The following is a 14,144-nucleotide window of genomic DNA, read 5'->3' as shown; positions in this document are numbered from 1 at the left end:
TTTAATGCCTTGCTCCTCCACAGGCTGGCTGTGTGACTTTGCAACTTCTCTGGGTTGCTGTGGAAATCCTGTACCTACCTCATAGAGTTGTCATGAGGATTGAACTAGACAATGTACTTAAAATCCTTAGCATACTGTAAGTGTTGGAAATTGTCATCATAGAGTAAATCAATGGCAGGAGAGCCAGGAATTGACTGGCTTCCTTTTGAAATCATAATTTTTATACATTTACACAGCTTTAAGGGGAACTTCATTAACATGATTCCTCTTTCAGTTTCTTTTTCTTGTTCAAATATTTGAGACACCCAGAATTGGAGGCATGAATTGAAGTGTGTCGAACCAGGCTCAAATAGGAGAAAAAAGAAATAAACCAAAAAATAAACCTTAAAGTTCTCAGCTCACTCAAGCAGCGTGATGCTGCTGTAGTTTTTCCCTCCCTCCTCTTCCTCTTTTTTCTTCTTTGCCTCCCAGGCCTTCCTCTCTGTCACTGCAGTGGCACGTTGCCAGGCATATATAATGGTGCAGGTGAGGGGTGCACCTTTGATTCCTCCTCATAAAATATTAAGCTGGATTGTCTTGATTTCCAGATAAGCCTTAGGTGGTGAACTTTGCCCCCCGTCTTTGCCTTGCCAAAGACAAGGTTATGACTCTTGTCGTTTTCATCGTCGCCCTGAGTTACAACACGGAGACTTTCATTGCCATCTTCAATTTTGTAATGATCCGGATCTTCCTCCCCAAAGGCTTGTAAATGGAAGTGTTAAATGCTGTACTCCCACTGAGCTCTGGTTTCACGAGGATGGACTTCCCGCATTTCCCATGTTGTCTCTCAGTGGTTAATCTCAGCCCAAGAATCTTGGCACACGATTGCTTGTTATGACACCACATAACATTTATAGTCAATGAACTTCCTACCAGGGACATCCTGTTTGGCACCGGTGTTTGCAGAGCTGTCAGCATCAGCCCTGAAAGCTGCAGCACTGTGGAGCTGCCCACGTGGGCCAAGGGTTTGAATGCAGCACATTTTCTTCTGATTCCCTTGATCTGTTTCCAGAAAGTGGACAATGTAATGCATTTGCATTCCTCTGAGAGGAGCCAGCTCATGGATGATTTAATTGTTGACCCATGGAAGACAGGGATGTTTGGGAGGGGAATTAGGCAGAAGAGAAGACTTAAAAGTAACAAAACGAGGTGATGTTCGAAGTGAAGTGACAAGGTCACTTTCCACTTTGGTGGGAGCCCCTGGGTAGTCCTCAAATGTTTTGATGGGGCTTTTCATGTTGGGAGTTGGTCCTGGGCCCTTTGCTTCAGTGTTAGGGCACCAGTTTCTTCCCCAAATGAACTGAGCTTTAAGCTGGCTTTTGTTTGGCTGTAGATTATGTATAGAGGTATAATTAACCGAAATGTTGTGAACTATCAATATATAGCAAAGTTGCTTTGTCGTGTAGCTAAGTCATACGAATGCTTGACAAATGTTACTTGTGGTGGCAATCATCCAAGTATTGCTGGCACCGTGTCTGTAGTTATTTCTAGCGTTGCTGCTTGGTTAGACCACCTGACTGTGTGCAAACCTCCCCAAGATCCCCTTTGGGTGATATTATTTACAGCTCTAATAAAAAAGGCCTGGGGGAGCTCAGACTTTTGGTTTCTCTAGTGATTTCCCAGGCTGTTGTTATTGTTATTTATGATCTCTGGTTTCTTTGAATTTCAGAATTTAAATACTTCTGTGTATTATTAATGAAGTACTTAGGCCAAAATGGAACTCAAAACCACTCAGAAAAAGGTGGTGGTGTTTTATTTTTTTTAATTTTAAAATTTTATTTTATTTATATATATATATATTTTTTAAATTTTAGTTATTTTTTTTTGGCTGCGTTGAGTCTTCGTTGCTGCACGCGGGCTTTCTCTAGTTGCGGCGAGCGGGGGCTACTCTTTGTTGTGGTGCGCAGGCTTCTCATTGCAGTGGCTTCTCTTGCTGCGGAGCATGGGCTCTAGGCGTGTGGGCTTAGTTGCTCCGCGGCATGTGGGACCTTCCCGGACCAGGGATCGAACCCGTGTCCCCTACATTGGCAGGTGGATTCTTAACCACTGCACCACCAGGGAAGTCCCAGTGGTGGTGTTTTAAAGGAAAGTTAGGGGCGCCCAGCATTCAAGAATTCAGAAGAGTACATTCAAGTTGGCCTTCCTGGTGTGTACGGTTGTGGGAAGTGACCCGTGAGATGTGGAAGCACTTACCTGTGGGTCATGTAACATCAGAACCCACAGTTCCCAGGTCATCCTTTACAAATCATTGAACAGGTGTGATGACCAACGAGTAAGGAGTAAACATGTGGATGAGTTGATGTGTCGTTCAGCGGTTCTGGGCACGCTTACCGTGTGATTCAGACTTCCATGGAAGCAGAAGTCTTTATTAACCAACTAGGATCTGAAGGCTTTTTCTCTAGTGAGATACTATGGTCACGGACACCTGGCACTTTCTTATTAGCTAAACTAATGAACGTCTCCAAAACTGTACCTAAGGGAATACCGTCTCAGCCCTTCTAGGGGTCTTCAAATTCTTTGTGAAATAATACGTTCTTCATGTAGTGAAGAAATGTTCCTTCTTACAGTTTCCTTACATCAGACCACTTTAAGTGAACCGAGAGCTTCTCTTTAAATTGAGAAATCTTTATACGAGCCCCGTAATGGGACACTCAACACCCAGTTGATCTGTCACATGAATTTCTTTTTTGAATGTCAATCTTTAAAGAATGCTTCACTTGACACTCGCCTGCATTAAGTTTAAAAATGTACACATTTCTTTATATTGCTGGCCAGCAAATTAAATAAATACATTCTCATAGTTATTTGTTGTTTATGTAAGCAATGCTTGTAGAAATATTTAAAACTTTTTTTTAAACATAGGGTTTTTAACATGGTTGAAAAAAATACATATTTTATGTCAAAACCTTGTTGGTTTTTTTTTTTTTTGGCACTAAGTGTATTTTAGTGAGTAAAGGAATATTGTTTCTCATAATTTCTAGTAAGTGTATTTAAGATTTTTTTCCCCCAGAGGACAGGCTGCTAAAAAGTGCTGGAAGGGAGCCTTACAGCAAAAAGAAGCCATGTTAAACTTAAGGCTCCTAAGAGAGTACAAAAGTGAGTTTGGAAAATGATAGGTGAAAAGGGACCATTATGTGGGAGTAATCAATCATATTCTTTTCCTTCTGGCTTTTGCCCAGTTGTGATGAACAGAAGGGCAATCTTTTGTTGAGCAGAGACAGAAAGGGACTGGGACTTGACTAGGTATCAAGAGAGTGCTTTGGGAATATTAAAAAAGGCAGTTTAATAATTTTGGGTCTCTGAGAAGGTGTCAGAGACACGTGTCTTTTTTTAACCCTTCTAAAAAGAGGCTTCCTGAGTTAGAGCTGGGCTCATGCCCACTTGGCTAGCGGCCGAATTTCCTTTCCTTCCTTGCGCCTGGGTGTGGTCATGAGACTAAGTCTTCGAGGATGGGAAGTGAGTGGCCGTGCTTGCTGTGTGCACTTTCCGGATCAAGTCTTTAGAAAGAAGGTGTTTGTCCTCCTCTTCTGCTTTCCCATTGGCTGGAAAATTTTAAAACCTGGAACAGCATCTTGGACCATAACTGGAAGTCATATGGTGGAGACTCTGGTGCCCACCCATCCTGGGTCATTCACTCCGATTAGTAGCATGAGAGAAAAACTTCTGTCTTACTGAAACCACCGTATTTTGGGTCTGTCTGATACAGCAGTTTAGCCTGTCCTGACCTGCATGTAATGGACAGTTCTAAAACCTGGAGAAAAAGGCTTCAGAGTTCTTTTGGCAGTGCTCTGATATGCACTGGTACTAGAAGCCGAATGCTCCTCGTGACTGGGTTGAGCAGCTTTTCAAGTGAATTTGAAAGTGGTTGTCTGATAGGACATGGAGGGAAAATTAAGGATTACTTTGCCAGGGAAGAGATCGATAACGCTCTGATTTAGTGGTGACAATATATCTAGATGCTTAAGTTTCTTTAAAAATTGTTGTAAGAAAGTAGTAGGCTGTATTTTACTCATACTAACTAGGAACTCAGCCCATCTATGTGATTAGCTGTTACTCTCTCTGTAAATCTTGCTCTAAGACAAGACATATTTTACTTTCTACGTATAATAATGAGGAACTGATAATGCTCATGTTTTGTTAACTTGAGAAGATATATATTTTATGATAACTTACGTAAATTGTAGACATTAAAGGCAACTTGGAAGGAACTACAGTCTTAGACTTGCTTGCCTTCCCAATATAGACATAAAGGTGTTTTTTTTTAATCATTAGCATTTATTAAATATCTTAGTTTTTTGGTCTGGGTAGCCAACATTTGGTAAGGTGACTGATACATAAAAAGAAATAGCTTCTCACTCTTCTGTCAGTAATTTATTGGGAATGGGGAAAAATATTATATTTGCAGGTGACAAAACCCAAAAGTGCTTAGAAGTAGTTTTTAGCAAGAAAAGCAGCAGATTTATTTGATAAAATCGGTGGTTCAATACCGTGGAAAAGATGGATTACTGAACAGACTATGCTGGCACAATTAACTCGTCATCTGAAATTAACGAAAACCTTAAAACTTGAAAAAATAACTTTCAGATGGATTAAAGACTTAAATTTTCTTTTATTTTATTGATTTATTTTTAATAGATCTTTATTGGAGTATAATTGCTTCACAATACTGTGTTAGTTTCTGTTGTACACCAAAGTGAATCAGCCGTATGCATACATATGTCCCCATATCTCCTCCCTCTTGAGCCTCCCTCCCATCCTCCCTATCCCACTCCTCTAGGTCATCCTAAGCACCAAGCTGATCTCCCTGTGCTGTGCTGCTGCTTCCCGCTAGCTAACTATTTTACATTCGGTAGTGTATATATGTCGATGCTACTCTCACTTCGCCCCAGCTTCCCCCTCCTACCCTGTGTCCTCAAATCCATTCTGTATGTCTACGTCTTTATTCCTGCCCTGCAACTAGGTTCATCAGTACCATTTTTTTTTTTTTTTTAGATTCCATATGTATGCGTTAGCATACGGTATTTGTTTTTCTCTTTCTGACTTACTTCACTCTGTATGACAGACTCTAGGTCCATCCACCTCACTACAAATAACGCAGTTTCGTTTTAAAGACTTAAATTTAAAAGAGAAAACAAGTGAATCTTAAAAGCTGAGAGACTCCATGTACAATTCAGGGATTGGGGAAACCTTATCAAAGGCTATAAATTCATAGTCTGGTGAAAAAAAAAAGATAGATATACTGGACTACACACAAACATAAATAATTCAATGGCAGAAGATCCCCTAAACAAAGTCAGTAGAGATGCCGTAGATTTGGAGAGATGACTGGGGTTCATATCCATAATAGACGACTTCTTAAATATTTGACAAGCCATCCAGAAAAAACTGGGCAAGACATTTCTCATGGGTAATTTACAAGAGAGCAAATCCAAATTGCCAACAAACCTATGAAATAATGTTCAAAGTTTAGCAGTTAGAGAAATACTAACTGAAGTAACAATGATATGTCACTGTATTAGTTTCCTCTTGCTGCATGACACATTACCACAAATCAGAAACACGGTTCTAATTTGACTCAGTTTCCACGTGTCAGGAGTCAGGCATGGCTTAGCTGGGTCCTCTGCTCAGTGTCTTGGAAGGATATAAACAACTGTTGCCATCTTTTCATTTTCTTTTTTTCAAAAATAGGTGTTGGCAACCATGATCCTTTTTGGAGTTCAGGGTCCTTTCCCAGGCTCACATGATGGTGGGCAGAATTTGATTCCTGCGGCTGTAGAACTGAGGGCCCCCATGTTCTTGCCGGCTTTCAGCCGGGGTCACTCTCAGATCTTAGAGGAACCCACAGCTCCCTGCCATGTGGCCCCCTCACAACATGGCATCTTAGTTCTTTAAAATCAGCAGGCGAGTCTCTGGCTCCAGTCTGCTGATAATGTAGCATAATCATAGTAATTATAACACCGTTGGCATATTTTTTTAAATAGAAGCAAGTTGCAGGTCCTGCCCACACTCAAATGATGTGACTCATTGGGGGTCATTTTAGAATTTTTCTTACCACAGTCACTTCACATCCATTAAACTGGAAATGATTTTGATTTTTTTAATTTCTTTTGATTTTTATTTATTTGGCTGCATCAGGTCTTAGTTGTGGCATGCAGGATCTTCATTGAGGCACGTGGGATCTTTTGTCGTGGCGCGTGGTCTCTTCGTTGCAGCACATGGACTTCTCTCTAGCTGTGGCGCATGGGCTCCAGAGCACATGGGCTCGGTAGTTTGCAGCACGCAGGCTCTCTGGTTGAGGCGCGCGAGCTCAGTAGTTGTGGCCCGCGAGCTTAGTTGTCCCGCGGCATGTGGGATCTTAGTTCCCCGACCAGGGATTGAACCTGCATCCCCTGCATTGGAAGGCGGATTCTTTTTTTTTTTTTTTAATTAATTAATTTATTTATTTATTATTATTTTTTTAATGCTATTCTTGTCTGCTTACATTCTTTTTATGTATGTATGTACGTATGTGTGTATGTATGGCTTTGTTGGGTCTTCGTTTCTGTGCGAGGGCTTTCTCTAGTTGTGGCAAGCGGGGGCCACTCTTCATCGCGGTGCGGGGGCCACTCTTCATCGCCGTGCGCGGGCCTCTCACTGTCGCGGCCTCTCGTTGCCGAGCACAGGCTCCAGACGCGCAGGCTCAGTAATTGTGGCTCACGGGCCGAGTCGCTCCGCGGCATGTGGGATCCTCCCGGACCAGGGCTCGAACCCGCGTCCCCTGCACCAGCAGGCAGACTCTCAACCACTGCCCCACCAGGGAAGCCCTGGAAGGCGGATTCTTAACCACCGGACCACCAGGGAAGTCCCCTGGAAATGATTTTTAAAAAAGCATTTATTGCTGGGAGCGGGCAAGAGATATGTGTAGGGAAGGGAACTTCTATCCATGACTATTAGAAAGGAGAGTTGTAGCCCTTAAATAAAGTATCTCTTAAAAACAGATAAACTTTTTGACCCAGTAAATCTACTCTTGGGAATATGTTTTATGGAAATAAAGCCTCCAGTATCCAGTGACATATGATATAACATTTATTGCAGCATTATTAGCAGTGGCATAAAGCTGGGAGCAGAGTGAATGCCCATCAGTAGGGGGAGTGGTTGGATAGAGCATGCTACACCATGGAGTATTCTGCTCCTTTACAAAATTAGCTAAGTACCAAGTGACTTGGGGGGATTTCCTAGAGGTATTGTTGAGTGAGATAGGCTAGATGGAAAAAGAAAAATCGAATTCTCTGGGTGTGGGGGAAGGTATCAACTCGCTTGTATACACATTTGTGTGTCTGGTTGTAAAGAAAAATAGGAAGTGATATATACTGGATTTTTTTAACATGGGAGAGGCGGTTGATAAGGATGGAAAGAGAGTGCCAAGCAAAGGGAGAAGAGGAAACTTCCTCTTCCCACAAGTCTGATATGTGTGGTATGGTCACATTTGCATGTTTATGTAATAAAACTTTGTTTCTCTGTGTAAATAATATTAAAAAAATACTATGCCCTTAAAATTGACTAATACTTGGGCATATTTCCGTTTCTTTGTATAGAACTTTCACAGTAGATAATGAATATTTACAGAGTGTTTCATTTAGCTATTATATGTTTTCTGTTGTCAAAATGTAATTATCTGAAAGTCAATAACTCTGTCATTTAGATGCCTTGAGTAGAGAACAGTGTAGCGGGAAAAGATCAATGGCTGGGGGGGTGGGTTCGGAAATAAGGAATAGATATTGTTTAGACATTTTTTTCTTTTTTTTAGCCCTACTAGGATTTAAGCAAATACAGAGCTCTTAATAAAACTGTGACATCTAGTTAAAAAGTTGTTTCTGTGTCCAGAGTTAAATAACTTTTTATTTCAGGTTCTGTAATCCAAGTTACAATTTTGACGAATCTTGTGCAATGGGGGTTTTACAGCACGTAATGGAGCTAATTTTTAAATGCATTTTATTCTAGTGTCTTTTTCTGAAGAAGAGAAATATCAGCTGCGAAAATTTGTCAATAAATCTTACCTGCTGGACAAGAGAGCCTGTCGTCAAGTGTACTACAGTTTGATTGATATCCTTCTGGCATATTGCTATGAAATTCGTGTCACCGAAGGAGAGAAGAATGTAAGTGCACGTGTGTCTGTGCAGGTTGCCATAGACTGTTGTATGGAGTAAACTGTATTAATGTCATGAGTGAGACCAGTCGTGATTAGTTACTTAGTGACGCTCTGGGCGGAGGTGCACAGGTGTGTTGGTGATGGGTACCAATAATGTTTTTATTTGGTCTTTTTTTCTTCTCTCTTGGCTTCAGTCTCTGCCAAATAGCAGAGTATGGAAGTAAAGCTGAGGGTAGAGAAAAGGGATATCCTGAGCTCTCATCTCTTTTAGGAGATGAACTGACCAAATGAGAGGGCTGTTGCTACATGACACTTGACATTGGCAAGGGGTAAACTTTACTATACCCATTTCTAGTCTTTCTCCGAGCTGTCCGTTAATAGATGTAAGGTATAGTATTTTATAAAGAAAGGAATGTGAGCATTTATCTGCAGGTGTTCCTCAGTTTAAATAGTGTGTGTACTTCTGACAAATTGTATGTAAATCAGATTTTTAAAACCTGGATTGTATCTTTTTGGTATTCGGTGAAATCCTATTATAAAAGTAAATCCTTTTGTAAAGTATGTTGTTTCTTAAATGACCTTTTTAAAAAAATATAGACTGTATTGTATCTCTTCTTAAACCACACTTGATTTTGTAAATGAAGAGCTAAACTTCTTTCTCACCTATGTCACTGATTGCATACATTTAAAACAAGGCTGGAAAACAAAACAAAACAAAACAAAAAAAACTTTCCAGTTAATATGTCCCTGCATCTGTTTATAGTAGTCTTTGCTCAAGGGATTATTTTTGAGCTGTGCATATGCTTCCCTGTTTTTCATTTATTTATTTTATTAAACAATTTTTTTTAATTGGAGTAAGAGTTGATTTACAGTATTTCAGGTTTACAGCATAGTGATTCAGTATTTTTATACATTTTACTCCATTTAAAGTTATAAAATATTGGCTATATTTCCCTGTGCTGTACACTATCTTTTTGTATTTATTTTATACATAGTAGTTTGTACCTGTTAATCTCCTACCCCCTCATGCCCCTCCCCCTCCCTCTTTTTAAATTACACAAATAATTCATATCATTGTGAAGAAAAATACACACAGGAAGAAAATAGTTAAAATTTCCTGTCATCTCAGCCATCGGAGGTAGCCACGCTTACGAGGTGGTGTTTCTCTCCTAGGCTTCTTTCGTTGTGTACGTGTATTTACATTGGGTTATAATGTATATACTATTATTTAACCTGCTTTTCTCACTCACCATCATAGCATGAGCATAGTGTTAGGATAAGGATTTGATATGGGCCAAACTTTTTGCTGCTGGGATTCTGAAAATTTCAAAGGTGACTTTTGAGATTTGCATTTGTCTCCAAAATGAATATTAATGAGTGTAAAAAAGGCATACTATAACTGAAAATGGGTTTTGTTTCCGCTCATCTTTTTAGAATACGATAATCAGCGAAAATGTTTTCGTTGACAAAAAAGTGCTTCATACTGCTTGAGAAGATGAGTGAGAGTGTTTAGTTATGCTCGATATAACTTCGCATTTTTGATTTGATTCTTGGATTCACGTATTTGAAATCATGAAGTCTTGCAACTTCAGGATCTTCTCTAGAATGCACTTATTCTCACAGGCCTTCTCTGAAAGGCCAAATTCTTGAGCAGCTTTCTAAGTGCCAGAAAGAGCACTTCAACATTATCTTTGAGTCTTTTGGTAGATTATTTATAGAATATTTGGGAGGCAGGTAACCTAGTTGAGAAGGACAGAAATTGAGCATGCATCGCTTTGCTTTAGTTTCAAAGCCCTTGCTTATGTGCTCTTGTGTTCTGGTACTCTTATCAGTGCAACAGCTTTACTTTATAAATTTCCAAGGAAAGTAGACAGAAACTTGCCTTTGATCTCCTTGACATCAGTAAAGCCATTATTTTCCTGCAGTCATAGATGCTTCTTAGGTTTTACATATGTCAATACTATTTATGTACTAGTTGAATAAGTGGATATATTTGCTTTAGTTTTAGATGACTTTACCTCTAATGTGACACTATCCTTTTCTTCAAAACAAATAAAGGTTGAATCCGCATGGAATATCAGAAAACTGAGTCCAACACTCTGCTGGTTTGAGGTATGATTGTCAGTTGCAGTTATTTAGATTTTGTTTGTTCAGAGTTATTTTTTGTTGTTATTAGCTCATTTGGGGTAATTCAAGCAATTCCTTGGACTTTTTAAAAGTGGTAGCTTTATTGTACAAAGTTTTTTTCCATCTTTTTAATAAAACTGATTTTATTTGTTACTTTTACTCTAATCATAGTACACTAATAAGGCCAGGTGTAGGGTGTCTTGGAAGTTTGGAGAAGGAATGAGTATACTGTCCGTTGCGGGAAGATGTTGGGTTGAGTTTGAGGCGTGTATGTAAGTCGGCATATATTGGGGCTGAGAACTCAAAGATGGGCAGAAAACCTAGGTGATACTACTATTAAGTGTCACTTACCACCAGGGGCTGTGCTAATAAGCCTTTTATGTATATTACTTCACCTATTCCTTTCCGTTGAAGTCTGTGAGATAGAATTATTGGTATTTTACAGATGAAGAAACTTAGATCATATAGCTTAAATAACTTATCCTAGGTCCTACAGTTAGTATGTTTAGATCTGATAACTCTTATAGTATAGTAATAATTGCTTTTATATCTATTTTGTAGAAAATAGTTGTGTAGGGCTCACCAAATATAGAAAAGAATGGTATGTTTAAATTTAGTAGTTTTGGGACTTCCCTGGTGTTTCAGTGGGTAAGACTCCGCGCTCCCAATGCAGGGGGCCTGGGTTCAATCCCTGGTCGGGGAACTAGATCCTTCATGCATGCCGCAACTAAGAGTTCGCATGCCGCAACTAAGAAGTCCGCATGCCGCAGCTAAGAGTCTGCATGCTGCAACTAAGACCTGGTGCAGCCAAAATAAATAAATAAATATTTTAAAAAATTAAATAAATAAATTTACTAGTTTTGAGCACACTGTTGTCCATCAGATCAGAAGCTTTAAAACAGTGTTTATTTAAACAGTTGATCATTGCATCATCTATTAAGGCAACTAGTTTTGTTTCTGTTTTTTTTCCAGTTTGGATCCTAGACATTGTACATTTTAAGTTGGAAGATCAAAGTTGTTTCATGGCATCACTTTATTCAAATAATAGATAACATGTAAACAGGAACTGAAACACTTAACTTCAGCAAAGAATCTTGCTATTCATGAATGTTCATGAACCAACAGCTTGACCAGTGTCCTCTGCTGGGAGCTTGATGGAGAGTCAGAATCCCATTCCAGACCCTCTGAGTTAGAATCTTTAGCAAGATCTCCAGGAGTTCATATGCATATTTAAGATGGAGAAGTGCTGTTCTCCGGACTTCCCTTGAGTTCTACATATTTCCATAATCAGCATATAATGGAGAAACTGGCTTTTGTAATAATTGCATTGATTATTCCAATATTGAAAACAAAGTAGTTGGTGACTAGATAATTTCATAGTCTAGTTATAAAAGTCTGCATGAAGAGATTCACCTATTTATGATTTTATTTTGACATTTTTATTGTTTTTGAGATAACTTAGAATTGCCAGACATGTAACTAGCTCTGTCAAACTTTTATAAGTGTTTAGTTTTTTGCCAGAAGTTTTTAGAAATTCATCATTCCTTTTTAGATATAAAGTATCCTCTGTTGGGTACTCAGTATTCATAATCAGATCACTCATTTGTTAAGGATGAATATACATGGAAATGATGTATACTCCCTTACTTTTAATTTTTTAATTTTTATATATGAGTTACATTTTTAATACATTTTAAATCAAAACCCAATTAAAAAACAATTTTGTAGAAAATTGCCTTTGTTTAGTGTTTCTGATAAGTTTTGCATTGTTAATGGTATCATTACCATTAACCAGTACCATCCAGGATAAAGCCCTTTTTCCAGAAATGAGTAGTTTTCTCTTTGAAAAGTGAAAGCAAATTACTGAAGTAAATACCATGTATTACTCATGCCCAAAGCAAAAAAACCCAAAAAACAAAAAATCAGAAGAGGGGGAAGGGGGAACTGAGAACACACTTCACTAAAGAGTTCTATATTTTTCATCTGCATTATCTCGAATGGTCCTAAAGGACAAAAACATGAAACATATATCATTTAGAAATGTCTTTTATGTGCATCTGTATTTTGTTAGTGCCATGTGTTTTACATTCATATTGGTAATTCTTAAAAGACTTTTTAAAACTTTCCTGCTACGTATGTGATTTCTAAGGAGCATTTGTGATACGTTGATAAAGTATGAGAAATTACAAAGACTGAGATAAAAATTTTATTGTAAGGTTCACAGAAAGAGTCTCACTTCACGGCTTTGTATTTGTCTTCCACTTGGCTTCATGTTGATCCAAACTTAGTTTTTAATTGAGAATAGTTTTACATTTCATTGTGTGCTTTTGTTTTGTGTAATATGGAAACGATTACCCATTTAAATGATACTTCACAGACTTGGACTAATGTTCATGAAATCCTGGTGTCTTTTGGAAGAAGAGTTTTGTGCTATCCACTTTACCGCCATTTCAAGCTGGTGATGCAAGCCTACAGAGACACTATAAAGATGTTGCAACTAGGTAAGATGTTATTATGCTTGCAAATTTGAGAGTGAAAAGTTAAACACTTTTAGTCTGTGAGGATATAACCATGATTTTTGCTTTTTTTTTTTCCCATACAAAAAGAAGTAATGAAAATCATCCGATCCAACCACTTTTACCTCCCAGGTTTTATATAAAGTAATAGTCCCTCCATATAGGTGTATAATCACACAGAGAAGTATGGTACTCTTTTCAGAGAGGAGTGGGGAGGGTAAATAGAGACAGTTTTCCAAACCGTCTTGTGTTATAGTAGATTGTAACGTGCGGTATTTCTGTGGCATTCAGGTACCTGTAATTTTCTAGGCATTATTCTAGTATTGTGAGTATAATAATAAATAAGTTCCCTGCTCCTATGAAGTTTACGGTTTTGCCAGGGTGACAGATGGTAAGTAAGTAAGCAGTTCCAACATTGAGTGAAAAAATCTCTGCTGGGGGAAAGACAGTGATCATAGGAGGGGGCGTGGAACCTGGACTTGGGGGATCAGGAAAGGCTTTGCAAAGAAAGCACAGCTACTCTGAGGACTTTTGACTATTGCTATATCAAACCCGAAAAGACGAATATTTGCTATTTTTAAGGATCTGGCAAATTCTAAGCTCTGAAACAAATTCCAAAGTGCCTATAACAGCATCATTGGATTAAGTATATAGTTTCCAAGGTAATGACTTTGAAGAGGCAACATCCATTTGTATGTCTTAATTCTGGCACATTTATTCAAAAGTCACTTGCTGTACTTTATGGTCGTTTCTTATATTTTTCCTCCGGGAGTCTTATCATTTCTTTGTCCTTAGATAAAAATGCTTCTGGGGGTTTAGTTTTCAGACTTGAGGATAAGAAGGAGAAAGAAAGGAAGAAGTTCTTTCCTTTATATCTAGGTGACTTCATTGGCTCAACGGGAAGAATCACATCTCTTATGTTTTGTCCCTCCTAGAGGTTTATCTAGGTTTTTCTTTGACTTCTGTGTAACCTACAGTCCTCTTGCTCTGGGGGAAAAAGTCATGTTTGAAGTAGATTCTTTCAAAGTAGATAATAATTGTAAAAGTGAATCATAGTTAAATGAAAGATACTTTTTTATTCATCCTGTTGGTTCAGACTGGCCATATTTTATTTTAAAGGATTGTTGATTATAGGACAGCAGAGCTGCTACCTTTGAGGAATCTGTCTTCTTTAACAGTGGGAAACAAACTGCTTTTTTTTTTCGTGTGTGTTCTTTCTTCTTGCCTTCTGTCCAAGATATTTTTTGAACTGCAAAAATTACCTTGAAAAATTAATCTACTGTAAATGACTGATTGTTGAACTTGAGTTACATCACAATTAATTTCTTGTTTAA

At 38.5% G+C, this 14,144-nt stretch overlaps 1 protein-coding gene across 1 annotated transcript in view; it reads left to right on the top strand.

The window, feature by feature from the left end:
• SHQ1 (SHQ1, H/ACA ribonucleoprotein assembly factor) overlaps positions 1-14,144 on the top strand; it is an 89,981-nt gene that overhangs the window by 23,259 nt on the left and 52,578 nt on the right. Inside the window, 3 exon segments of the mRNA XM_059937710.1 lie at positions 8,020-8,174; positions 10,226-10,279; positions 12,672-12,795. Of these exon segments, the coding sequence (XP_059793693.1) occupies positions 8,020-8,174; positions 10,226-10,279; positions 12,672-12,795 (333 nt within the window).

Source organism: Balaenoptera ricei, chromosome 11 (assembly GCF_028023285.1).
Source record: "Balaenoptera ricei isolate mBalRic1 chromosome 11, mBalRic1.hap2, whole genome shotgun sequence".
NCBI lineage: Eukaryota > Metazoa > Chordata > Mammalia > Artiodactyla > Balaenopteridae > Balaenoptera > Balaenoptera ricei.
Note: the sequence above shows the minus strand (reverse complement) of the source record. Positions and strands in the feature narration are given on the sequence as shown.